The sequence below is a fragment of the Pinus tabuliformis genome, chromosome 6 (genome assembly GCF_031772625.1).
Source record: "Pinus tabuliformis cultivar Carrire ecotype Pingquan chromosome 6, CPIR1, whole genome shotgun sequence".
NCBI classification, from domain to species: Eukaryota; Viridiplantae; Streptophyta; class Pinopsida; order Pinales; family Pinaceae; genus Pinus; species Pinus tabuliformis.
In genome coordinates, this window is record NC_142292.1 from 1,851,943,557 (window position 1) to 1,851,964,944 (window position 21,388).

Genomic DNA, 21,388 nt, shown 5'->3' on the forward strand with positions numbered 1-21,388 from the left:
ATCTTCTTCTAATTTGGAATATAGACCTTGTAAGCCATTGAAAGTCCCATTGTATCCAACAAAGAGACCTTTAATATTGTATGGTTACAATTCCACTTCTCCTCAGGCATAAGAATATAAACTAGACTCCCAGAAATGGAGATGAGATAGATTTGTTTTCGTACTAGTAAATGCCTCCTTTAGTGTCACATCCTTCAAGATCCTGTGAAGATACCTGTTGAAGATATACATGATTGTATTACATTCCCGAGCCCAAAAATTCATAGGTAGATCCATGTCATGAATCAAAGACTTAGGAGTCTCATTGATAACCCTCTTCTCCCTATTAGTGGTCCCATTTTGTTGTGGGTTGTAAACTGTAGTCAATTCCTTCTTGATATCGACTTCCCTTCATAAAGAATCAAACTTTTTGAAGGTATACTCTCCTCCACTATCCTACTAAAGTACTTTGATCATCCTTCTTGTTTGGTTTCCAACCAAGGCCTTTAATTCTTGTGATCTTGTTCAACACTTCGACCTTAGTCTTAAAAAAATAGATTTAGGTCATGTCAAAAAAATAATTAAAAAAAGTGACATAATACCAACTACTTGTTAAGTAGAAGACATGGGTCATGTTATCACCCAAAACTGCACCACAGGAAAGTGCTAAATCCAAGTCCTGAAGCACAAAAATGAAGTGATAACTAATAGGCAGTTAGCCTAAAGGTCACTCGCTGATTGCTTCTTTGTTTGGATTGGTGCTTTTCCAATCTTAGGGAGGTGTCCCTAGTTTGTCATGCATTGAAAATCATCTTAAAATCTGCATGTTAGTACAAGAAATTAGCACATAAAGATGGATCCTTGGCATGCAATTGACTAGTTTGTTAGATTTTGTAGCTCAGACAGGTGTTCTAGTCTTAGGAGGTGTCAATGGGCCTAAGAGCACAAGAGGATAAATTATCTCCATGCCCAGTTTATTTTTTCTAAAGGAAAATGTCTTAATTAGATTATTAACCAGTTTTTAATTATTTTCCTAATTATAACTTATCAACATCATTTAATTAATCAATATTAATTGAGACAAGTCGATTTCTCTCTTCTAAAAAAGTGATTTGATGGAGTCAAGATGATCTCAGGAGGTGTCAATGAGCCAGAGAGCACAAGAGGATAAATTATCTCCAAGCCCAGTTTATATTTTCTAAGGAAAAATGTCTTAATTAGATTATTAACTAGTTTTTAATTATTTTCCTAAGTCTAACTTAGTAAAAACATGTTAATTAATCAATATTAATTGAGACAAGTTGATTTCTCTCTAGTGACTTTTAGAAAAGTGATTTGATGGAGTCAAGATGATCTTAGCCACCGATCGTGATCAGATTTTGGTCGTTGATTGCTCACCGAGAGATTATAAGAGGAAGTCCCTAGGCATTTTGGAGGCATACAGACAACGAATAAGCAAGGACGCAGTGATAGCATGGGTTGACACCAACAGAGGGTTTCCACAGTGATTGAGGAGAGATTTCTTCCCAGTGATTTCCAGTTTTTGAGAGATAGAAGGAGGTTGAATTATTTTGTAGAAGGTCGATTTTCTACAATGGTGTGAATTACTAGGAGGCCAATTTTCCAGAGAGGATGAATTTGCTGGAGAGGTCAATTTGTAGGAAAAATGCTAAGTTTGCCAGAGAAGATCGATTTTGCCATTGGAGGTTGAAATATTCTCTAGGGGTGCGAGTTGCTAGTGGAGGCTGAGTTTTCTCCAGGCAGCACGTGTTGGTCAAGTCAGTGCCATACAGGAGGGCCAAATTGCTTCCATGTGGTCAAATTTGTTGAAGAATCTAGGGCAAATGTAGTTAATGTGCTTCTTCTTAGCATGATAGCAATTTGTGAAATGATTTTACTATTTAATAATTTATCTTATCTTGATCTTCTTCTTATTATGAGTGTGTGTTTAGTTCATCAAACTGCTACCAAAACAAAGAGACAAGAACACAAGAAGTTGGCATTCTGCCAGGGCCAAAACCTCTCCCTCTTGGAGAGGAAAACCCGCACAAAATTCTTCTTATAGAGATTCTACTTGACGAATACCAAGACCATGACCCTTGACCTACTAGGCCACTCCAAGACCAAGACACCAATCCTCTTCTTATTGTTGACATCATCATCATCATTACTGTGTCATCTAGATCATCATCATAGCTGCATCATTGAGGCCATCACTACTGCACTCTTCATTGCTGCAACATTATTGTTGCACCTTTATGGAGGGCTTTACCATGATAATGAGATCATCGTTGTTGTACCATAGCTGCTCCTTTACTTATATCCTTGCTGCACCCTTACTGAGATCATCTTTATGTCAACGAGGTCTCTATAATGTATGAGAGTTGCACCGAGATATTGATCATGACCTTATCTTCATGATTACCACCTCACTGAGATGATGACTGTGACTAGTATGCCGAGAATGCTTCACTGTGAGATCACTGAGCTTCGTCTGATTATCATTATGCCAAGACTGTTGAGACATGACCTTTCTTCATTGACACACTGAACCTCTGTCTTTATCTGAGATCCCTGTACCCTGAACTAGGCCGAGACTACAGAGAAATATGCGAGGAGATTACTGTAGTTGTCACTGAGATTTGAGAGGTATTTTGAGGTTCTGTCATCATCTGAAGTTGCAGACACTTATTCGAGATTTCTGTCTTACTGTGCTATCCAAAGTCTTGTACCATAACTCCGAAAACTTCAAAGATGTCCGAGATTTTCTGTCTCTTTTGCGGATACCCCAGTTGGGTATATATAGTGGTTATGTCTCTAGCTTGAGCCGACTTATGCAGGTGAATTGACATGTTATCATTTAGTTATTTAATATATTTTTGTAGGCCGTCATGATGTCTTTTCATCGCTTTGTTTGCAGGCTTCTTCTTTGAAGGACGATGCTTGTCTTGGAGGGCTGCTTGACACTAGGTTGACTCATGTTCATTACATAAATGCTCAAGAAGAGCTCTTCAATATAATTTTGACTCTTTGACTTTCCTAGATCTATAGAATGAGCAAGAAACTCATTCATATAATTTATACAAATAATAATTCGTTTTCTTGACAAGTACAAAGATCAAAATTACATTGACAAATACCGAACCTAGTTACCCTTTTCTTCAACAGAATTTACTTGCAGAAGTGAAGAAAATAATTTGTTGGAGCTTTGCCATGTTACGACAAGCAGTTTATGTAATTTTTAGGTACAAATTTGTTGAATAATAATAAAACCCTCATTTGCAACCCCATCACATTGTTTGCTGTAAAATCCAGATCTCTATACAAACCCATCACACTAATTGCTGTAGAAGCTCCCTTTGACACTGGAGCTTGTCCCGCTACTTGTCTTGGACCATGAATTGGAGACTTTGTCAGTCTCCTATGCTCCTAGGGGACTTCTCTCTCCCACCTTGAGCATCCTCCTCTATCATCTTGAACCAGGACCATCTCTTGACTGAGCTAGAAGTATCCTCTCTTGTAGTTGCCTTTGGCATTACCATTGAATATGATATCCATTCATACTCACCATCCATAGGAAGACCTGCCAGCTTGTACATGTTGTTGACATAGATGCTAATAACTTGTGCTACATCCACACTCTCTCCCATCAGATAAATCACTACCTGTCCATTACAAAATAGGGCAGCATATTTGTCGTCCTCCAAAGCTGCCATGAAGAGAATATTTGCTCGCAGCTCTGGTACCCACATCTTGTTGTCACCCTCTAACATCCTCTTGACTCCAACTAGAACCTCACATATCCAATCCCCGTCACTACATGTGTGGTGCTAGCCCCACGTACAACATGCATGTTTGAGTCAATATCTCTCATACTCAAGAACATAGCTTTAGTTCTTGTCATGTGGCACGATGCCCCTCTATCCACAAACCAAACTCCAGTGTTCTCACACTCAACAACACTACTACTCGAAAGATGAGACACCAAGGAGAACTCCTTCTTTAGCTTCTCTTTAGAGACATTCACTGCAGCTGAAGTTGGCACCAGACTAGCTTCCCCCTTCTTCCTCTTCTTCTTGTTAGGGCACTAACCAACATAGTGACCATACTAGTTACAAGCAAAGCACCAAACCTTGCTCATGTCTTTCTCCTTAGAAGTGGATCCCCCACTCCCCTTCATCTTTCCTTTGCCTTTGCCCTTTGCTGCAAGAGCTACATTCTCTTCATCAACACCCTCTGCTTTCACCTGACTTCTACTTAGAGAACCCTCTCTGATCTCTTCTTGAGTAAAGACATCCCACAATCGACTCCAATTTGGAAGTTTTTCTCGACCCACAACACATTTCAAAAAGACATCCCACTCGTTAGTGAAGCCTTTTAAGGCTATCCACACCAACTCTGAGACTGAGATGACTTCCGCTTCAGTTGTTGACTCGTCCTTTACCTGAGCCACTTGTTGATTTTTGGTAGCATCGGATGTGCCCTAGCCAAGAAAATTGGTGGAGAGGCTAAGGCACATGAGATCTCCAAGACCCAGAAATTGTTTGGGGAAATTCCACACGGATGGAGAAATATTAAACTAATTAATATTTTTAATGAGACTCTAAGTCTAAACTTAGGAAAATTAAAATATTAATGTGTATTAATATAATATGGGTGAGAAAGTTCTAAATAACGAGGATCAAGCCAGATCTAATCTCAGCTGTTGATTAGGGGCTTAATCTCGACTGTTGAATTGTCAACAGGAAAAGTATAAGAGGAGGCTTGAGGGTCAGTTGGAAAGACACCAAGTTGATCAATCAATTTGATTTTTTGGGGCAGGGTTTGCTGAGAAATCAAACTAGTGATCTGTTGCAGCAAGGGGCAATTCGGCAGAAGGCTGAGAATACATAGTAGAGAGGCAGAGAAAGTGCCAGAGAGACAACGCAGAGCCTTGGAAGGTTGACACAGAGGAAACCAGGATTGATACAGAGGTTGAGGAGGCTAGTGCAGGTGACGCAGAGGCAGTAGAGGTTGACGTAGGCAGCGCAGAGGGCTGCAGAGCTGAAGCTGCGCTGAAGAGGCAATGTTGAGGAATTTTCGTGGGACAGACTGGGAGTTGAGAGGTAGACGCAGAGCTGTAGAGGGTGACGCAGTCCCTGGAGGGTGACACAATTCCGGAAGGAAGCTTGGAGCAGCTTTCGCTGTCCAGTGGAGGAATAATGGAGGTCACTATGGGTTTCATAGTTTGGTTGCTGATAAACCAGATTATCTGTCTCCGAGGAGAGGTACTTATGCTAAGGAAAATCTTTGAAGGGCAAGTCATTTTTGACACCCTAGTTGTATTCAAAAAACTGCATAATAATAAAACCCTCATATTTGCTGCACCGGTTTTCCCGCATTGGGTTTTTTTGGGGACGATTGTCCAAAAATAATGGTGTCCCTTGTGTGTTTGTCTCAGTTATTTCAGTTGCTGATCTGTATATGTGTGAAGACTGCATTTGTGTTTATTTCGGTATTTATAATTATAAATAACTTGTTAATGGAAAGAACAAGTAGGAGATAATAAACCAGATAACACAGTAGGGATTTCTGATGTGTCAGACTTAGAAAATTCCACACCACTCTGGTAAGGTAGGAGGCCGCGTTCTCCTTTGGCCATGTTCACATTGTGCAACTTGTCTTTGAGAGCCATCTTTCTATTTTCATTCCTTGCTTCATATAAATTCTTCAGAGTATCCCACATTTCTTTGGTTGTTTGCTTCTCAGCCAAATGAGGCATAAGGCGGTCTCTAACTCCATCTAGAATGATCCTTTTTGCTTTAGCCTCATTCTCTTCATGAATGTCCAGTGCAATAGGATCGAATATGGGACTAGGAACAATAGTGTTGACAAATCTCCACAGTTTGTTCTCCCTGAGAACAACACTTATTCTAACCTTCCATTGCAAATAGTTGGACACCCCATCCAACTTGTCCTCATATTGTTGTTGGAAGCCATTCTCTCTCAATTGTTCAATAGAAAACAAACAAACAATTTTCCCCTCTACAACCTTATTATCTTAGTAAGAAATAATGTTTCTATTGTCCTTTCAGAGCCCCAACTCTGATACCATGAAGAAAAACTGGACAAAAATACTAATAGTTTCTCTTAGCACTTTTGTCAAACACTTGGTGACCTTTGATTTTTGACTTCAATAAAATCCCAACAGTGAAAATATTTAACTCAATATTTCAACAATACTTTTATAAGTAGAAACACACGCCATTAAGTTCTTGCAACATGTAATGTCCCTTTTCGGGAATTTTGGGTATTTTTCTGAGAATTTTCTTTATAAAATTTTATGCTGTCATTTTTGCCAAAAACCTACAAGATTATACCAAAATGCACCGGTAAATAATGACCCATAAATGATACCAACACAGTAAACCCATAAAATCAAATAACATCAGAAAAAATAGCACAAGGGATGACTTAGTTTCATTTATTATAATATATCATGCAGAGTACAACTAGAAGTATCTGAGACAAAATAGGAAAGATGATCGCTGAGTGGACCTCCAAATGTTTTACTGTTATGATGATCTTGATCCCACAAAACTCCACAACGGCTGCACCCTCCCTCCAACAACAGTTGCTACTAAACTGAAAGATGATGAAGCACCAATTGAGGAACTGAATGATCCTCGCTCTAATATCCTTGAAGCTTTATGAAACTCTTTTATGAAGTCTCTTCAAAGAGAGTTGGGTTTTCGTCAAACACTCAACAACATACCCGAGGGTTTCCGTCCTGGGGCTACCAATGAAGTAGAGAACCGGGTTCTCAACCTTTCATACAAGAAGAAATGTCAAATCCAAGATGTCCTCCAATGACCTCCTCCTCTTTTATAGATCTGATGGACCCCCTCTAAAACTTTCTATTTTATTATTATTTTAATCATGGAGCACTTTTCCCTATTTTATTTTAATTAAAACATTTTTTTTAATGCGGGAAAATGATAAATTGGCCACCATGTCTCCCCAGGTCACTGAAACCCTTATATGACCATCCCATCATGTAGACTTTCTCGTTCCCGTTCCAACTGTTAAAATTTGGGTATCAGAGGACAAGTGGTTCCCTAAGGCTTTGATCTTTGCCCTAGGGAAAAGTGTCCACATTTTTTTTTTCACTTTTCTCCTAAAGTGACTTTATAAGTGGAAAAGTCAGTTTAATTTAAAAGTGACTTTATAAGTGGTAAAGTTACATTCTAATTTAAAGGTGACTTTATTAAAGTCAATGAAGAATTAGAAAGTGAAAAAGTGACTTTGGAAATAAAAGGCTAAGTGGGTCTTTATTTAAGTGGGTGAGTTAAAAAATAGAATGTGAGAATTAAATGCACATTTATTCTCATCCCTAAATCTAAATGAATCTCGGCCATTAGATTTTAAGGTAACCTAAAAGGTCATTTAGAGAATAAAAAGAGAAGAGAAGAGGAAAAGATCATTCATTTTTTCATGAGCATTTGAGAGAAAGAGAAGAGAGAGCAAGGAGAAAATTTATGAGCAGTGAGGAAGTGAAGGAGAGCAGCAAGAAGACATTTCAACAAATCTGGGCAACAACACTTATTGGCACGCATCCCAAGGCAAAATCGTACAACACGACAAAAGGCACAAAAGCTGAGGAAGAGGGACAACACAGAAATCGAGTAAGAGGGACAACAACAAGGGCATGAATTTCGAGGAAAATTTGGGAACGAATTTCGAGGCATCTGTACTGCTGAAATTCATATGGCCTGTACAAGTAGTTTTGGGCACATTTTTTGAGGTAGGCCATACAACAAGTTTTGGACAAATTTTTTGAAGCAAGCCGTACATCATTCAATGCTGTTTTATTGCTAGAAAAATTTCTGTTTTGGCTGTTCACTGATTGACATGATTGTCGAGGTGGAGTTCAAGCATAAAAATCGAGATAAGTTGTAATTTGTGGTTGCTGGAATTTTTATTGTGTATTTCAGTTTCTCTGTAAAAGCATTTTCAGAAATAAAGAAGAGCTCTCAAACTGGTTTTCCCCAAGAGTTATAGGGGGTTTTTCCAGGGTCACATTGACAAAAAATCACTGTGTTATTTTCTGTGTGTGGCTGTCATAATTTGTTGTGTTTTATTTTTTGCAATTTCAGCAGTTGTGAAATCTCTAAATTTTTGTTTTCAGGAAAATATTGTCATTTCCAGATTTTAGAATTTTTATCATGCTTGGATTTAAAATTAAATGCATGGAGTGATAAAGAAAAACTGATAACCGGAGTGGGGGTTGAAATTTCTTCATGGTATCAGAGGTTGGTTGGTTGAAAAGTGTAGTTTGGGACAACAAAGTGAAAAAAATTACAGCAAACTAATTTTTACACAGATTTTTTTTTAGTTTGGTAGGATAGTGAAACATGTCTTTGGGTTTGACAGTTGAAGACAGATTGGATGGGCAGAACAACTACAGTGCATGGAAGGAGAGAATCCAGAGCATCTTTGAGGAAGTAGAAGTCTGGGGCATTATGGTAAATACCACAGAACCCAGTAGTAGTACGTGCTCACCCTGTACAGTTGGCAGAGTTTAACAAAGAATGCTAAGGCAAAAAGATTGATTCTTGGAAGGAATCGAAGATCATGTCATTCCTCATGTGAGAGGAAAGACTAAGCACATGAGATGTGGACAACCTTGACCAGTGTTTACCAGAGCTCAAATGAAAATAGAAAAATGGTTCTAAAGGAGAAATTGATGGCCATTAAAATGGCCAAGATTGACAGTGCTACAACATACCTCACAAATATCACTTCAGTGAGAGCTGAGTTGGCAACCGTAAGTGAACTCAAATGAAAACAGAAAAATGGTCCTAAAGGAGAAACTGAAGGCCATTAAAATGGCTACGACTGACAGTGCTACAACATTCCTCACAAAGATCACTTCAGTGAGAGATGAGTTGGCAACCGTATGTGAGATCATTGCACCCACTGAGTTGGTTATGATTGCTTTGAATGGTCTTACAAAGACTTGGGAGAATTTTGTGGATGGCATTATTGCACGGGAAAACCTTCCTGATTTGGAGAGGTTGTGGGATGATTGCATTCAAAATGAGATCAGAAAGAACCATCTTGGGGCAGCCAAACAGGTGGAGGATGACAATGTGGCATTGTTAGCGAAAGGCAAGAAGGGTAGAGCAAAGAAGCAAGCTTCCAACAATGGAGTCAAAGGCAAAGGTAAAGGCAAGCAGCAGAACAAGGAGAAGGACTATTCCAAAGTCAAATGTTGGAATTGTCAAAAGTTGGGACACTATTGTTATAAATCTGCTATGAAAATATAAGATAATGCAAATAAACCCAGAAATAATATGAAATGATTCTTTATTGATCAAAACCCTTATGGTAGGGCAACACCATACATTCACTCCTTAAGGAAGGAGAACACTCCACAAGCCATATGCTTGTTCACACAATAATTACTTGACCATCGTCCATGTGGAGTCTCTAGCCTTTATATAGGCCTCATACATATAATACCATGGATCATTACCATGGTTCCCTCATACCATCGACTAATACCATGGGCCCATTACATTATTACTAACTACTTGTTGTCCCTTACATGATATGGGTTAACCACCTTATTTATTACTATGGCCCATCCCATTATTACATTATTACCTTGGGTACCTCCCTTGGTACCCCATATTATCCCTCCTAGGTATATAACATTCCACCCCCCTTAGCATGTTTCGTCCCCGAAACATGGGAAAAACACAAATAATAAGATCTACTCAAAAGAGTAGTCCACTGGTACCATGCACGTGCATCTAGCCATCCAAGAGAAAGGTGAACCCTCGATCTCGCTGGTGTCTCGCTCGCTTGAGATGGAAGTTGACCATGGCAGCTCTTTTGTATTGATGTGTAGTAGGTGGATCTTCGCTCCTCTCTATCTGTACTGTGGGGGTTGTTGTCCGTGTGGGTAATTGGTTGCCATCTTGATGGTTGTCTTGCGGGGTGATGTGGGTGATGATATGTTGAAGTTTTAATCCTGGTGTCTTTTTCTTTAATTCACCCTGCTGTGGTTCTTGTTGTGGTGTCTTCTTTTCCAATATGACTTCAACCACTGAGTCCTCCTCTGATGAACCTGTAACCTTTTCTGCTTCAGCCTCTGTTTGTGTTTGATTGTCGATCATCAAAGGCTCATCATCTGATATGTCAGTCCCTGGAACATCTTCTGCTTCAACCTCCATGTACTCTACCTGTTTATTAATGGAAATATCATGTAATGTAATTTTCTTCTTTTTATACCAGACCTTCAGTAATTTCTTCTGCACATTAATATTGATAGTACCCGCAGATTCCATCCAAGGATTTCCCAAAACAACATCCATATTATCCATCTCTGAAGTATAAAAATCACCATGCAACACATACTTATCCTTAGAAACCTTCAAATCCTTATACACTTGAACACTCTCATCATCCACATGTGTGTTTTTAATGTGTTTTCCTGGAACTTGCAATTTTTTTGCCAAATTAACATTGATAAAATTATGCTTGCAACTAGGATTTATAGAAACAATGATCTTCTCCTTCTGAATCAATCCATGAACCTGCAATAAGGATATATCAGTATGAAATAGCCCCACATGTTTCTCCTTATCTTGTTTTCTGGCATGAGACCTTCTGTCTAAAAGTAATTTTTCAAATTTTTCATTGGGCAGGTTGTAACACTTCGTTTTGTTAAGTAATCCCCACCATGTGGCTACCTCCTCTCTAAGTAGCTCCACTACCCACCATTTCTAGTTATTTTTCCATAATGATTTCTGTTCTTTTATGTATTCTTCAATAGTAGGACCATTATTTTTTCCTGTAAAAAATTCCTTGCTAGAAGCCATGAAGGTTTGGAAAAATTTCACTTACTTGGCGAAAATTTGAAATTGTCACAGTTTAGTCAATATTGCTCAGAATTCGTATTATAACTTGTTTTCGGAAATTGAACAATCATTCTGCATCTGCCCATGTGATAGAAATCTTGATACAGGCACTAGAATTTCAGATCTGCGCTGAAACTCTCCCGCCGTCACCAAAATTTATGCAAAAAGAGCTGATTTTAAATCAACGATATCTCCCTCATCCGGACTCCGATTCGACTGATTTTTTTTGTTTGAAATTAGGTATTTTTTCACAAAGATTCCAGATCTACCATTAGATTTGGCAGATCTTGCACCAGGACGTCCAGATTTGCGCCGCAAACTCTCTGCCCTGAAAAATTCTTTGCAATCCCACTGATTTTTAGATTAGCGATATCTCTTTCATCCGGACTCCGATTCAACTGATTTTTTTTTTTTTGAAATCGTCTATTTTTTCTCAAAGAATTCAGATCTGCAATTAGATTTTGTAGATCTTGCACCAAAACATACAGATCTGATCTGCAAATTTGCTGCCCCTGAAATCCTGAAAAAAATAAAATAAAATTCTCCACTGTTTGCCCAAGAAAGTGCTCTGATACCACTTGTTATAGATCTGATATGAAAATATAAGATAATGCAAATAAACCCAAAAATAATATGAAATGATTATTTATTGATCAAAACCCTTATGGTAGGGCAACACCATACGTTCACTCCTTAAGGAAGGAGAATACTCCACAAGCCATATGCCTGTTCACACAATAATTCCTTGACCATCTTCCATGTGGAGTCTCTAGCCTCTATATAGGCCTCATACATACAATACCATAGATCATTACCATGGTTCCCTCATACCATCGACTAATACCATGGGCCCATTACATTATTACTAACTACTTGTGGTCCTTTACATGATATGGGTTAACCACCTTATTTATTACTATGACCAATCCCATTATTACATTATTACCTTGGGTACCTCCCTTGGTACCCCATATTATCCCCCTAGGTATATAACAACTATGCTGTTGTGTGTCTGGAGAAGAAGAACAAGAAAGGGAAAGACAAACCCATGGCAGCTTCTGCAGAGATAGAGAGCTTCTCAGAGAGCTTTGATCGGGAGTTTGGGTTCATAGCTTGTGAAGCCACTAGTGCAGGATCACCTACCATACAGGTTCAAAGGGAGTGTGCATTCCCCGCTACTAGCAGAGCATCTTCTAGCATTTGGTATGTTGACAGTGGCGTTTCCTGCCACATGATAGGAGCCAGAGAGTACTTCTCAGAGCTTTCAGAGGGTGATACTGATATGGAGGTAGTACTTGGTGATGACAACATTGTTAGAGCAGTTGGTGTGGGGGCATTGACATTCGATAGGAGACCCAAACCTCCCTTGGAAGTGTCAAATGTTCTATATGTGCCTGGAATGAAGAAGAACCTGATATTCGTCTCAGCACTTGAGGACAGAGGGTATGATGTGTTGTTTAGGAGAGGGCAGGTGCTTATATATCCTAGGGGAACTCCAGCTTCTTCAGCTAGAGAGATTGGTGTGCGCCATGCCAAGGTGTACAAGTTCTCATTCCAGCCCCTGATGGCATTGAGTAGCAGCACCCGAGACAGGACCGACAACAGATCTAGCAGTTCAGAGTTGTGTGAGATTTGGCACCGCAGGATGGGGCACATGTATCATGGGGCCTTGAGTACATTGCGGGAGATCACCAATGGTGTGCCAGATTTCAGTTCTAATCACCTTGATGTATGCAAAGGACGTGCTATGGGGAAGTTTGCCAGATCCCATTTTCCCAGCAGTGACAACAGAGCGACTGGGATCCTTGACTTGATTCATATTGATGTGAGTGGTCGGATGTCTCATGTATCCTTGAGTGGCTATGAGTAATATGTTTTATTCATTGATGACCACTCTAGAAAGACTTGGATTTATTTCTTGAAGACCAAGAGTGAGGTCTTCAAGTGGTTTCTAGAGTTCAAAGCTCTTGTAGAGACCCAGACAGGTAGGAAGATCAAGGTCCTCAGGTCAGACAATGGAGGGGAGTATATCCTTGGTGAGTTTGTTGATTTTTGTGTTGAGGCAGGCATTAGAAGGGAGTTCACAGTTCCTTACTACTCCCAGTAGAATGGTCAAAGCATATTGAGATCAAGTATCACATCATTAGAGACTATGTATAAAAGGGCGCTGTCAAGCTTGAGTACATTTCCACAAATGAGTAGGTAGCAAACATTTTCACCAAAGCCTTACCACGGGGCAAGCGTGTCTACTTCAGAGAAAAGATGGGAGTGGTGAGGAACACTTTCCTCGGTAAGAGGGAGTGTTAAAATTTGGGTACTAGAGGACAAGTAGTTTCCTAAGGCTTTGATCTTTAGCCTAGGGAAAAGTGTCCAAATTTATTTGTACGTTTCTCCTAAAGTGACTTTATAAGTGGTAAAGTCAATTTAATTTAAAAGTGACTTTATAAGTGGCAAAGTTACATTTCAATTTAAGGGTGACTTTATTAAAGTCAATGAAGAATTAGAAAGTGAAAAAGTGACTATGGAAATAAAAGGATAAGTGGGTCTTTATTTAAGTGGGTGAGTTAAAAATAGAAAATGAGAATTAAATGCACATTTATTCTCATCCCTAGATGTAAATGAATCTTAGCCATTAGATCTTGGGATAACCCAAAAGGTCATTTAGAGAGTGAAAGGAGAAGAGAAGAGAAAAAGATCAACTAATTCTTTCATGAGCATTTGAGAGAAAGAGAAGAGAGAGCAGGGAGAAAATTTCCGAGCAGTGAGGAAGTGAAGGAGAGCAGCAAGTAGATATTTAAGAAAATCTAGGCAACAACATTTATTGGCACGCATCCCTAGGCAAGACTGTACAATAGGAGAAAGGCACAAAAATCGAGGAAGAGGGACAACGGAAAGGGCACGAATTTCGAGGCAGATTTGGGCATGATTTTCGAGGCCGCTGTACTGCTGAAATCCTTACGGTCTGTTCAACAAGTTTTGGACATGATTTTCGAGGCAGGCTGTAAAACATTTAATGCTGTTTTTTTGCTGGAAAAGTTTCTGTTTTGGCTATTTGTTGATTGGCATGATTTTCGAGGTGGAGTTCAACCACAGAAATCGAGATAAGGTGTAATTTGTGGTTGCTGGAATTTTTACTGTGTATTTGAGTTTCTTTGTAAAAGCATTTTCAAAAATAAAGAAGAGCTCTCAAATTGGTTTTCCCCAAGAGTTGTAGGGGGTTTTTCTAGGGTCACATTGACAAAAAATCACTGTGTTATTTTTTGTGTGTGGTTGTCATAATTTTGCTGTGTTTTATTTTTCCAATTTCAGCAGTTGTGAAATCTCTAAATTTGTGTTTTCAGAAAATATTGTCATTTCCAGATTTTAGAATTTTTATCATGCTTGGATTTAAAACTAAATGCATGGAGTGATAAGGAAAACTGATAACCGGAGTGGGGGTTGAATTTCTTCACCGCTTACCTTCAAAAGGAGTGCCGGATGGTGAGAGGTGTTTGACTGGTGGAAATGCTCGAGGAATATGGCATATTATCATATACTAAGCAATGTAGGGCAACTGGTTGTCTAGACTCCATAGTAGGATAATTTTTTTCTCCTATGGGCTTACCCACTCTTTGGTGGTAACAATGACATTGGCACCTTAGCTACCTTTTAACCCTTTTAATTTCAAGCAGAAGTCTTCCAAAGTTGATATTTGTAACTTGACAATTTTGAGTGTTAATAGTATCTTACATTTCCCACATATTTATAAGCAAGGATATCACTTTAAGTTGTAAATTCAAAGTTTGAAATAGACAAAGAAATTCAATTCACCACCATATTTATCATCTACATAAGCAACTTTTTATTTGCAAGGTATGTTTTAGGATGATCATGTGGGCATTGCCATTGACCTCTCTATCGAAGATAATTTTATTAATGTTAGATTACAAATTGGAAAGGAGGAAATCAGAAAAGCTCAAAATAATGACTAGAATCTAGATAAAATGATGACGATGATTAACATCCACTAAGACCTATATGGTCTACTAGACCTTAAGAAGGTAAGAGATTATTTTGAAGTTGTACATAGCTATGAAGTAGATGTATTTCTTGGAAACTCTTGGTTAATGCTCCGTCCCCTACCCCCCACCCAATACTCATACCAAGAGTTTGGATAAAAACTGCGTAGCATTCAAGCACTTGACCAAGAAAATAATGGTGTGGTACATTAGTTTAGAATATTTGGCTTTCTCAGCAAATTGCCAAATATAAATCAAATTCAACAAAAAAATCATGAAGAGGTATAGGAAAAAGTAAGAAATTTGAACAAAGTCCTCAATGAGAAAGATGATGAAATTTCTCTCCTAAGGAATCATAGTCAAAACCCACATCCACAGATGAAGTTAAATAATGAAAAGAAGACACAACAGAAAAGGTTACAACTTGCCAATAAAGAAAATTGATCAACGAAACAATAATAGATTTAGCTGAATTAGGGAAGTTTTTCAAGGATAAAGACCAAGCAATGAATAAGGGAACTATCATAGATGCATTCAAAGTTGAAAAATTTAGTGAAGATTTATCTATAGCAACATGTCATCAATTGATGAAGTGACACTTTGAGATCTAGTTACAATCGAAGGTTCATTCGGTGATCCTCCTACATTAGAAAGAAGTTAAACTATAAACCCATGTTGTCACCTAAATCACAAATTTTGTCGCACAAATAAAAAATCAGTCCACATTTCTAAATACTGGAATGTGAATTCAACTCATTTTGAAAATTGGATGCTCCAGTCTCCTCAATCTTGACATCTTCAGGGATACAGCATCAACTGAAAGCACTACATGCAAGAACAAAGACAGAGATTTCTTCAGACTATGCTTCAGGACAAAACGTCCTTGAAAGTGGACGAAATGTAACATACATATGATATATACATAACATTAAATACTAATGATAATAGCCCAAGGGACTCCATCATTCAGCGTTGTGACCAATTAACTATATTTATATTGTCACGAGAGGCTTGTAAAAAATATACTTGTGATATTAGTTGATTACAAATATATATTTTATATCACATACATTGTCACCTGAATCACAAATTTTATTGCACAAATAAAAAATCAGTCCACATTACTAAATTCTGGAATATGAATTCAACTTATTTTCAAAATTGGATGGTACAATCTCCTCAACCTTGACATCCTCAAGAATAGAGCATCAAGTGAAATCACTGTATACGAGAAAAATGAAAGACTTCTCCAGACTATGCTTTGAGGATAAAGCGTCGTTTAAGATGGACGAAATGGACATGCATAAGATATATACATACTGTCATAACATTAAATACTAATGATAATAGCCAAAGGGACTCCACCATTCACCCTTGTGACCAATGAAGGCTATTTATAGTGTGATGAGGGGTCTTGTTAAATAGATACTTATGATATTATTCAATTACACATACATTTTATATCGCATATATATTTCTTTACATTATGCTATTTATTTTGGATATTCAGTGGATGACCTAGTTTGGTCCGTTACATAACTTCCTCAATTCATCATTGTGATTATCACCCCTATCTAGAAGCAATGTTCAAACTAAGCTTTCGATGGTGTTTGTGTGGGTTCAATTTGGGTGCTAGGTAAAAAGAAAATGCCGTCGCAAAATAGATTTGTGACAGATACTGAAGGTTGATTTCGTGAAGTTATAGCTCATTCAATACTACAAAGAATTGCTACTATAACCCCACTCTGGAAATGTAACCAAAATTTTGCTACTAATGACACTGATTATTTTGCTACTAATGACACTGATTTTATTGCAATCAGCCACACTAATCAAAAGATATTACAATTGCAATGAGAGCTCCAAATCTGCAACTAATTGATGTGAGAACAAAAGTCTAGAGTTTGTTGCAGAGCATGCATCTAGCAGAGGTTAAGAGGTGGAGACCCTCTAAGTAGGCTACCTATAAGGTCTTGAGCTGAAGAAGAATGTTGTTGTTTGATCTAATAGGGATTTGAGATTGAAACCCTAGAGGTGACCAGATTTAAAGACTGCAATCATTTTGCTCTGATACCAATTGATATGAGCATAGTATCAACAATGTAAATATTCACACATGAGAAATAAGAGAGCGAGTATTAGAGTGGAGATTGCAGGGACTACATACCTTGTCTGTACAGTGTATTGTATTACTAGAGTACAAAGTTGCCAGAGGGTGATCAATTTTGACCATGTCTCCAATGAACTTCAATAAATTGGGCATGTGATCAATTTAGACTAACTTGAGCAAAAGTGGTGAGAGTAAAGTGCAAAATAGAAAAAAAAACAGATATAATACATGTTTACACATGTTCACTAGGGCAAGTCTGATCAACTTGTAAGTTGTAACTTCTTTCCTTTGTTCTAATTTAAAACTTAAAATACAGTGGAAGGACAAAGTTACAAACGTTGATAGATATTATGAAAGTGGTGGATCGATGTTGAAGATTTACTTAGAGCTTCTATATTTGGCATTTCTTAACTTCTTTGTTTCATTACTCTTTTTGGTGAAATCTACATGTGGCAATGAAAGAAAAATTGTGACTGCGAATTTTTTTAGATAAAATGACAAAAAACTGTTGTGTACAAAGTATGAGAAAATAATTATGAACAATATAGTTTCTTTTCCAATTCCCTTATTTAATCTTCAAAATTTGTTAGTTTTTGAAGTTAAAATGTTTTACATCCTATATATATATATAACAGATTTGTGTTTTGTTGCTTAGTTGCCCAACAGTGGGAAATACTAATATCTCAAACATTTGCACTGAATATAGGTGTGGTTATCAACAATCGGGTGAATTGCAATCAAGTGATCAAGCACTAGATGGTATTCTTGGCTTTGGACAATCCAATACATCTATAGTTTCACAGCTAGCTTTATCGGGTAAAGTCCCCAAGATGTTTGCTCACTGTTTAGATGGAGATATTGGAGGTGGTATCCTTACTATTGGACATGTGGTACAGAATGGCTTGAATACGACCCCAATAGTCCCTAATCAGTAAGCATTGATGCTTTTCCCTATCTAACTAGTTATTTGTGAGCTTTGCACGATAGTATTTTGATAATTTTCCACTAGTTTATATCTTCGTTATTGATTTCCTTACTGCATGCTCATCACACATTTTGGAATGCACATAAGGTATTTATGAATTAAACTCCTAGAACAGAAACATTACATAATGCTTTATGTTGTCCTAAGTGCTATTAACTAGACATTTAGCATCTAGTTTTTAGGTTGTTCTAAGATCCTATTATTTTTCTACTTTTAGCATTGTTTTAGGTTTTGGCACTCCCACTTTGTACTTGCATGGGATGTGCTATCTTAGTTACATTGAACTGATTTTGTGGTCATTTGCTAGACATTAATAGAGTTATCTTATATTTTCTATTTGCTGGAAGACATAGTGTTTGCATTTCTTCCAACCTTTGCTTAGAAACCCTTTAATATATCTCTAATGTCCTCTTCTCATTGTCTTGCTTGTCTTCATTTCCTTCTTGTTTTTGCAATAAAGTTTCTCAGTCCCTCTAAACCATGATGATGGTTGAAATGTGCGGTTTCTCTTCAAACTCTATGATTGTTTTTTGCTCCCTACCTTTCACTAGCTCTTGATGGCAGGTCACCTCTTCTAGAGAGAGAGAGAGAGTCATTTCCTGAACTGGATCAAGTTCCACCAGAAATATTTCCATATAGAGATCTTTTCCTTTAGCCTTGGATGATAGCAGAGCTTCATGCCTAGTTTCAGAGGACCCCTTCTCCTCCATTTGACAAATGTCACTTAGAGCACTGAGGTTCTTTTTCCTTGTACTTGGATCTAGAGCAATGTATATCTCTTTTGGCATTGTGTTAGTTACACATAGATCATATATATTAGCTTTGATGTTATGCTTTTATAGGAGTGGCCTTTGCTCTCCCACTATGTATAGCCACTTGTGTATTGCGTAGTGTTGTCGATCATTTTTTTGGTCATTTGTTGTACATTAATTAAATTATCTTATCTAAAACTCAAATGGTATTTTTGCCATAATTTTGGTGCCTGAATTTTCTTTGTTGTTTATGGATCCAATCCATTATCCTACCATTATTTTTTTAATAATTGATAAACTTGTAGTTGAACCATGCAAATGTTTTGTTGATTTGATTACGCTTTTATCTATAGCTAGAATTAGCAAGAAGCAAAACTATATATTGTGATTACAGTAATATACAATTGGGCATATAAGATTGGCCTTGGCTGAAAATGAAGATAATAATCCCATTTTTAACATCCTTTTAATTAGGACATGGGACAAGAGAGAGAAGGCATTGCATCCCAGATTAACATCCCCCTTTAATGTTGTCATTAAGCTGTAGCAAAATCTCATGCCATAAAACAAAGAATCAGGGACGTTACCAATTCCAAATGCAACTTCAGTAGGAGGGAGAAAATTAGTGGATAAAAATTTAGAAATTACAAAAATATGGTTTTTAATGTAGTATCTGATTCATCTCAAACATGGGGTTTGTAGCATCTATTTCTCTGTAGCCTTAGTGATGATTTGAAATATTCATTTGATGATTTGAAATATTCATTTTATAGCAGCTAATACTTCAATTCACGACCCAAATCATGTGACAACTCAGGATAATAATTACCATATAAGCTAAGTCACCTCACACGGGGATTCGAGACACGTAGGATTCGAGATTCGTGGTGTTGGATTCGGACACGCTGACCCCCCGGAACAGGACACATTAGGACACGTTATATATTATTTTATTATATATATATATATTTAAAAAATATACATATATATTAAAAATTAGATATTATCATATTTCTTACACAAATTTTAATTAATGATACAAATTTATTGATTTCAAACATAGATCTTCATCTATAGCTATTAGCATGCATAGTACATACAAAATTCAAATAAATGTCAGTAGTACTGGTCACATAAATGATAAATCTATTAAAATTTAAATCATGATTCATAATTCATAACTGAAAGACAACTTACAACTACAAGATAGTAAGATAAACACATTGACAACTGTAGTTTTCTCATTAAGTCATCAAATCAAAATGTGTTAGATAGGTAGTGTTGGTGCAATGCCAATGGCAAATAGAAATAGAAAATATAAAACAACTACAGGTCTACAAGCCTCAAGGCATCAATCAGCATCAGAATCAGCATCACTGTCCCCATCATCATGGTCCCCACTGCTCTTCTCTACATCCTCCTACTCCGCTGTATCCATAGTCGCCTCTGCATCTGCTAGTATGGAGGTTGACCCCTCTAAGTCGTCAAATCTAACAGGCTCTAGCACTGGATCATTGAGATCCATGTTGGCCAATGCCAACTCAACAGTGGTGTCCAAACCCATATCATCAGGAACAGTGTTACTTGGGAGCGGGAGCGAAAGCGGGGAGCGAGAGCGGGAGCGACATATTCAGAAGCTCTTGGTTTGGTGCTCTTGATTAAATACGAGTTCCATACCCTAATACATGACAAAATTCAATGGAAACATTGCAATCCCCCAATCCTAAAATCCTGAAAAACTGATAAGTCTGCTGGATTTTGAATGAAATCTAAAATTCCACTTTCTCCATATGAAATCCAATGAGGCTGGAACCACTCTCAAACATCCTGAGTCATTTCATGGTAATATTAAAAATTTAAGTAAAAGGATGAAAATGAAGATTAAGGAGAATGTCACTTTTACTTTACGAATTTAACATTACCATGAATAGCATATCAATACTAGGGCCTAGACTTGATCATGAAGCTGCCAAAATGCTTTACTCCTTGCTCCAACAGCACAAATCACTTGCCAACTGCACAAATCACTTGCCAAATGACAATTTTAATGAGCAAACACGCCCTTTTCATTCCCGCGCTGAGCTTAGCGAGTCCTGGAAACCGGACACGTGTCCTAAAATCGCGACACGCCCTCGGACACGACGTGTCCTAAAATCGCGACACGCCCTCGGACACGACGTGTCCTGTAATTTGGACACGAATCCGGACCGAATCGTGTTAGATTCGCCGGATTCGGGATTCGCAGGGGGTTTAGGACGAATCCGATGACTTAGCATATAAGTAATACTTCATATGTAACGACCAAAAGTCGTATATGCAGCGGAAATATTTAAAATACTTCGAAGACAAAGACATCCATTATATAATAGTAATTGTAAATTTTATATTGTATAAAAAAATGAATGTAGGATGAGTACAAATGAGAATGAGGGTCCTATATATATAGCCAGGTAAGTACCCTTTCACGAACAGACATGTTTGTAGGGACATGCCTCTTTGTTTAACTAATTATTATTTAATTATATATTATTATGATTATTATTTATTATCTATTTTTATATTTATATTTATTATTATTTCTATATGAATTTATATTCATAACATTGCCTCTCCCTTCAAGAAGCTTTGTCCTCAAAGCTTACTGAGAACATCTTCTC

The 21,388-nt window shown here is 37.6% G+C and overlaps 1 protein-coding gene across 1 annotated transcript in view; it reads left to right on the forward strand.

Moving 5' to 3' along the window:
• LOC149266414 (aspartic proteinase 36-like) overlaps positions 1-21,388 on the forward strand; it is a 210,418-nt gene that overhangs the window by 8,095 nt on the left and 180,935 nt on the right. The window contains exon 3 of the mRNA XM_089408156.1: positions 17,701-17,925. Coding sequence (XP_089264282.1) covers positions 17,701-17,925 — 225 coding nt within the window. The remainder of the gene's footprint in view (positions 1-17,700; positions 17,926-21,388) is intronic.